General features: G+C 41.0%; 1 protein-coding gene across 2 annotated transcripts; it reads right to left on the minus strand.

Moving 5' to 3' along the window:
- Positions 1–654: 654 nt before the first annotated feature.
- Positions 655–7,004, minus strand: traf6 (TNF receptor-associated factor 6). 2 transcript variants are annotated; one of them, XM_085357495.1, is made up of 8 exons: positions 6,981–7,004; positions 5,421–5,756; positions 5,019–5,169; positions 4,075–4,233; positions 3,894–3,965; positions 3,471–3,548; positions 1,538–1,870; positions 655–1,398 (listed from the first exon to the last, which is right to left on the minus strand). In XM_085357495.1, exons 2-8 carry the CDS (start codon positions 5,735–5,737, stop codon positions 793–795), a joined length of 1,716 nt encoding a protein of 571 aa, XP_085213621.1. In that variant the 5' UTR covers positions 5,738–5,756; positions 6,981–7,004; the 3' UTR covers positions 655–792. The 2 variants fall into 2 exon arrangements, with proteins under 2 accessions (XP_085213621.1, XP_085213613.1); XM_085357487.1 differs by having other exon boundaries at positions 6,876–7,004.
- Between the last annotated feature and the right edge of the window lie 38 nt (positions 7,005–7,042).

Raw genomic sequence — 7,042 nt, forward strand, 5'->3', positions numbered from 1 at the left:
CCCAGAATATACAAGGATGGAGGAGGAGGGGGAGGGGGGGGGGGGGGGGGGGCCTCTAGGCTTCCATTGGTTTGGCTTGCCAAGGTGAGTCAGTAGACTAAGCACACATAAGGGGAATGAAAATAAGATTGTGTCTATGCTAATAATTATAAGCGTTTAACTTTCCATTGTTACCTAGTGACCCTTTTTTTTGGTTCATGATTCAATATTAGATAACATATGATCGACTGTGGTTACAACAAATTCCCACAACTGATTCTAGGGATTTAAGCCTGTTCACTTAATTGAGCATTTTATAAAAACCTGTCATTTTCATCCTCTGCTGTTAAGAATATGTAATACATTATCCACATATCCTGTACACACTTGCAGATGACAAGGGAAAAAAAACCCAAAAAAGGCATCTGCTCTTTAAACAATGATTGAAAAATGACACTAGAGGTAAAAAATAAAAACCCAAAACCAAAAAGTCCTCATGCTGTGTTCTACAACAATAGCAAGAGAGCCTGTGGTGCTGAGCTGATTAGATACAGTTCACATGGTCTTAACAGCGTAGATTTAAAGTACATATCTCTCATAATGATCTAAATGAATTCTGCTGTACATGTATTACAACAAACATTGAGATCTTGAAAAAAAATAAATACTAGCTATTTTAAAAGGTTGTTAATGTCAATTTTTCTTCCACTTGATCACCATCAATTAAAAATGAACTTTACTGAATTACTAAAACACTGGTAGAGGTACCATAAATGTCAGCTTGTGGAAGATCCCACATGAAGGAGTGCGACTTTAGTCTCTTGAAGCAAATGCCTCAGGTCCTCTTGGCTGTACAGCTGGTCCCTCACGGTGAAGGATATTGTCAAAACGCGGCGTCACCTCGCAGCGGATGAGCAGAGTGTCGTCTTTAACATAAGCTCTCTGACTCAGCTGAGACAGGTGCATGAAGGTGACATAGCCAAATCCTTTGGGATTGCGCTGAATTGTCGGCTTCTGGAAGGCCTGTAGATCTGGTTTAGTCTCCATTGCCTCCATGTGATGCTGACCCTCAGGGCCCTGGTCTAGGATGGCGAGCCGGATGGTTCCTTGAAATGGCCAGGTAAGCTGCCCATCAAAAGCTCCTTGCATGGTGTGCACAAATAGGGAGATGTAGTTGGAGCAGCGAGGGGCATTGGGGGTCTGCAGGTGTAAGCGCAGGCACAGCTTGTAGCCTGGGCGGCCTGTGTAAAAGCCGGGGCTGTGCTCAACCACTGGCTGGCCCGCTTCTTGGTTCCGCAGGTGGACTGAAAAACCTTTGAGGCGCCAGATGAAGATACCATTGCAATGTTGGGCCTCCAGCTCTTTTACTGTATCCTCCAGCATGGACACTCTACGCCTGAGCTCTGCTAGCTGGCCTGCCTGTGAAAATGAAATGGGAAAATATTTGAGAGAAAATGAAAGAATAGAGGCTTTGAGACTAATCTAAAAGAAACTAATCTAAAAGAACAAAAACAAACCAAAACCCCAAAAGGTCAAAATACACTTGGATATCACTTACTTGGGTGTCTTTTAAGATGATGAGTTCACGGAGCTGGTGATCCTGCTTCACCAATCGTCCATCCATCTCACGGAGCCTCTGCTGCATCTCTTCACTAGACGGACCTGGAGCACAACTGCTACTGCAGCTCAGAGCTGCAGCCCCTCTGGGCCCACTACAGGCCGGTACTGATGGTGCAGCTCCTTGATCCTCAGAGGAAAGTGAAGGTCCTAAAGTCCTCAGGGGTTTGGGTGTAGTACCATTGAGGCTAAGGCCACGCAGAAATTCAGCCATGTAGCGCATATGCATCTGTGTGAACTCCTGCATGTGCTGAGCCAGGTTGTGGCGCTGCATCTGCAGAGTCAAACCAGCTTTAAAACTTGTGTCGCAAACTACAAAACCTATTAACCCAGACCTTCCCAAAGTGTGCCATTGCAGGGGGGGCGCGGTATGAAAAGGGGGAAAAAAAACAAAACGCTTGTACACTGCTAGCACGGGGCACCCACACAAACGCAAAGCAGGAGATGAAGCATCGCTGAATATGTTTCCAAACCAACTTCATTCTAAGCCAGAGACTAGAAAATATCCCTTTGGCTTCACCTGCACAAGTGCCAAGGTAGGTCTCCCCTGCAGAATTGGTTTTCCCTTGTTGGGAGCAGCGCTGGGCTGTTTAAATCACGGACAAACAGTATCCCACATTTTTGATTTTTAGTTCACAAACACTTCTTGTAATGACTAACTACTCCTGACATTTTGGAGATGTTAGCTCTTTATACAGTAAAGTTACAGTGGGATACAAATAATATCAGGCTGATCCTGCCACAGTTTCCATCATCAAATGTGAGATTTACAAGGAGGGAAAACCGTACACCTCTCTGAACAGTGTCTGGGAGGCTGTGGTTGCTGCTGCACGCAATGTTGATGGTGAACAGATCAAAACACTGACAGAATCCATGGATGGCAGGCTTTTGAGTGTCCTTGCAAAGAAAGGTGGCTATATTGGTCGCCGATTTGTTTTTGTTTTGTTTTTGAACGTCAGAAATGTATATTTGTGAATGTGGAGATGTTATATTGGTTTCACTGGTAAAAATAAATAATTGAAATGGGTATATATTTGTATTTTGTTAAGTTGCCTAATAATTATGCACAGTAATAGTCACCTGCACACACAGATATCCCCCTAAAATAGCTAAAACTAAAAACAAACTAAAAACTACTTCCAAAAACATTCAGCTTTGATATTAATGAGTTTTTTGGGTTCATTGAGAACATGGTTGTTGTTCAATAATAAAATTATTCCTCAAAAATACAACTTGCCTAATAATTCTGCACTCCCTGTACACTGTGACGCCTCTGCCTTTCTAAATAGAGGGACAGTAACTGTGTGTTTATATGTAAGCGTGTAAAACCTGAAGATAGAGACAAAATACTGTTTATCTGCCATTCTGCAATTCATCACATGTAAACAATAACGTGGCGCACAGCTGACGTGAAAAAAGGCACATACCTTTGACGTGATGAACTCTGTATTCCTTGTCCACACGTAAACGCAAAAAAGGAGTTTTAAAAATCTCAGTTTTCGGTGATTCGAAACGCCGTTTACGTGTGGACCAAACAGCTGCGTTTTTTAAAAAAATACCGGTGTAGGTGCGGCATAGCGTAAAAGAGTTAGTAGTTTATTTCCTTACTACCTGTAATTTATTGCAGATTACTTGTATTTGCTTAATTGTTTACTAAATGTTTGAGGTGTGAAATAAACCGCAACGGAGCAAAATATGGGTGTGTGTGGTTGGAGGATGTGTTTATGCCTCCCTGTGCGCGCGCGCGGGGGGCATTTTTCTTGTAAAACAAAGGGGGGGCCAGCAAAAAAAAGTTTGGGAACCACTGTATTAACCTATTAAGAATGTGCTGTATGAGAGCTGAAAGAATGGAAATCTAGAAATTGATCACCTACCCTTTCTTTACATCCAAAGATGCTAAAGTTACAGGCAATAGGTGCTTTTGGGCAATCTGTGTCACAGTGAGACTCCATCTGGGGGGGAAAAAAGAAAAAGAAAAAAAAATTCATTAGTAAATTAGCTTCAGTCATATTCAGATTGGGTTTTTTTAAGCATTTCAAAGAGACTGCTTATTGCTGAAAATGACAGACAAAGGGAACAAGGGAACAGGAATAACAGACAACAATTAAAACAGAAGTGGTTCCACTTTCTACTGCTGAAATGGTGACTGTCCTTCTGCACTGTAACATGTGATGTGACCGAGTTTGGAATGGTTCCCCATTGCTTAAACAAGAGAGTAGTTCCTGTTTTGATCACCATTTCCTAACCCTTCATTCACCTGAGGCCTCTTCTTCATGGCAGACTCTTAAGAGACTCACCTGGTCTCTGACGAGCTCCAGCTCACAGTACTGACACTTCACACTGGCAAAGGGACACTGTTGCTGATGAAGCTGAAGGAGCAAATGAAAGGAGACTATTAGGAAAATTTCCTCACAGACACACAAAACATCACTGTAACTCTGCCATGAGATCTGTTCTTGAAAAGTGATTCAATGGTACCTCTCTCTCCTCATAAAGAAAGCATGCCACACAGTCTGGACATGACATGGGTCTTTTTTGGCACTGAACAGTTATGTGCTCTTCTAGGTGGCTCTTTTTCACAGACTGCTGGCACTGTGGACAAGGCACAGTGGCAAACTCACAATGCACCAAATGATCCTGGAAGTTAAAACAATAAAATGAAAAAATAAATACAAAAAACATTTAATTTGCTTCTGTAGCAGGAAAGTCTTCATCTTTAATCATATAGCACATTTAAAAGACATCAAGTGTCGGCCAAAGTGCTGAACAAAGGGATAATATAATCAAATAAAAAGAATTAAAATAGATAAGATGAAAACAGAAAACATTGTGAGACATCCATATGTTTGTAAAGATATGTGTACATGCAAATATGCACATACATATACAAAAATGTACATTCAGCACACATACATGAACATAAAATACATGTATACGTATACACATGCAAACATCATCCAATGAGATAAAAGACCAGAATAGCTAAAACAGAATAAAAGTGGTGTCAGGAAAGCTGTAACAAGTCCTCTGTCCACACCAGAGAAAGACACAAACTGGGGGATGAACTGTTATTTATGTGCCAAGAAAAAAAAAAAGTGTAGTTGTGGTGGTGTTCTCTGAAGTCATTTTATTGTGTTGACAAACGTGTTCTACAGCAATCTCAAAAATGTCTACAAGCCGCTGACACCTGTCCATTTTATGAAGTTGGCAGTCAGCAGTAGTGAGAGGTTTATAATCACACTGACAAGCAAAAAGCTTTAAAAAAAAAAAAAAAAAAACCCAAAACAAAGTGATCACAATCATAAATATGTCTTTGAAATGTTCACGTGCAAAGCAACTGCATCTTCAAACACCAGCCTGTTAACATCCCTGACTTCGTGTTCTGTGTTTGGATCAAACATGTCTGTCACAGTTTTTTTTACCTCCAAATGCCGGAGCTCCATCTTGTCGGCACAGCCCAAGTTTGGACAGCGAACAGTTAGCGACAGAATTTCCCTTTTGGCAAAGTTATCAGGGAACAGTTGGTCTTCTGACAACATTTCGTTGTCCACTGGGCACCTCTGTCCCGTATCACTGATTTGCAAGAAGAAGAACAGAAATCGTTGGTCCCTTTTGTCTACTTCACTATTAAAACAAGTACCAGTGAATTTTTGGATCATTCGGAAGCCTTTCATTTCTAAATCATTACTCCGTAATTTGCCAGATTGCCCTGATGCTAATAAAGAACTAACAAGGATTCAAAACTGGCCTGTGAAACTTGTGATGATAAATGAAATAGAAACCTAAGTGCTCATTGCTGATTAAAAAGATGCACAATAGCATACCGGATGGATTTCTCAATGCAGCTCTTGCAGAAGCGGTGACCACAGCGTGTTTGAATGGCGTTCCTCAAAGCCATGAGACAAATGGGGCACTCGTATTTACTCTCCAGCGGTGGATCAAACTCCACATCGTAGCCCTGCAGGGGGGCAGCCTGAAAGCTGCTGCTGCTCATGAAGGCACTAGGGTTCTCTGAAGGGCTAAGAATGGACTCCTGTTCTTTTTCCAGCATAGCCAGAGCACAGTCAGACAGCACTCCACCAACAGCTCCATCATAGCTGTCCTCCTCTAAACCCCCCTTATTGCTTTCACAGCAGGCCATTTGTAGCAGGTGGCAAAGTCTGAAAGAGGTAAGGAAGCATGAAATAAATTCTAACTCTATTAACTTTAAAATAGACATGTGCATTTTTCTGCTTTTAAAATGGGGATATTTTTACTTCAGCCGCACAAAAGAGATTTTCTTTTTGTATGAAGCTGCTAAAAAGGTTTTGTAGAGTTACACAATGATATGATGTTCAAGAAATATCCTCCTACAACCATCTTTATAATTTCCTCCAATCAACTTCCTCCCTTCTTTTAGAAAAAACCTAAAGCAAATCAGCTCATTTATCATGAAAACAGGATCCCTATGGGAAGGTTTTAGGGTTATTTCTAATGATCTTTTTCCTTAATGAGCAATCAGACAATTTATTTTTCACATAATCGCATTACCAATTCATTATTTGGCCTTCCCTTACTCTTCCACATCTAATCTGTGGGTTTGTAAGCAAATCCTATACCAGAAGAGTTAACACACACACACACACACACACACACACACACACACACACACACACACGTGGGAATTCACTTCAGAGAAGATTCTTGGATTCTTGCAACAAACCAAAATAAATAGAGAAATCTTCACAAACCCGAGTATGAACTAATGAAATATGCAGTGTAGTCTTTGGTTGGTTATTAAACTATAATACTGAACAACACATTTTGTGACAACTGGAATTAATCTTAAAGACTCAGTCTTGAATTTAGATTGTAAGATTAGTACCATTTATCGTTACTCCTTATATCCCACCTAGCTTAACAAACCAGATAAGCTAATCATCCTTGACTATATGCAGCTTTGTACATAAAAACATGCCAACCAGACTGTCAACCTGTACAGTGAGTCATGTACAAGCTATGGGCGTCGTAAACCTCCTCCTTGAATCTACTATTCCTCTACATGGGGCGTAACTTTTACTTTTCATTAGTCAGCATCAGTCAGTCGATAAGGTTCTGCCTAAACTCCAACATTCGGTATCAAATCTTTTTTACATAAAACACGTTACAGCTAGCTAACAGTCTGCATACAACGACTGGAAGTGTTGGCACTTGACGAACCAGCCATGCCCCTGGATACGGAACTACAAATGCGAATCTGGTTGCAGTCAAAAGTAAAGTATTAAAAGAAAACCACTGACCAAAACAACGGGCAGCGAAATCACGTCCCTAACATCGGTGACAAAAGCGTTATAAGCTCCGAATGTGTCCGTGAACGCAGGTTTTTATTCTCGTAGCACACCCACCTTTGCCTTGAAAACGTCTCGAACTTTTGGTATCTACAGAATTTCCTGTTTTTTTCTTTTTC

Source organism: Diplotaxodon limnothrissa, linkage group LG1 (genome assembly GCF_057381915.1).
Source record: "Diplotaxodon limnothrissa isolate DT_005_m linkage group LG1, D_limnothrissa_male_GT1.1, whole genome shotgun sequence".
Classification (NCBI taxonomy): domain Eukaryota; kingdom Metazoa; phylum Chordata; class Actinopteri; order Cichliformes; family Cichlidae; genus Diplotaxodon; species Diplotaxodon limnothrissa.

Bases quoted from the DNA above. Each gene is read 5' to 3' on its own strand.
- traf6 (XM_085357495.1), bottom strand. From the start codon at position 5,737: ATGGCCTGCTGTGAAAGCAATAAGGGGGGTTTAGAGGAGGACAGCTAT. The intron at 4,234-5,018 runs GTAAAAAAAACT...TTTAACTTCCAG, and splicing joins TGGAGCTCCGGCATTTGGAG to GATCATTTGGTGCATTGTGA. The intron at 1,871-3,470 runs GTAGGTGATCAA...TTGACTCTGCAG, and splicing joins TCTTTGGATGTAAAGAAAGG to ATGCAGCGCCACAACCTGGC.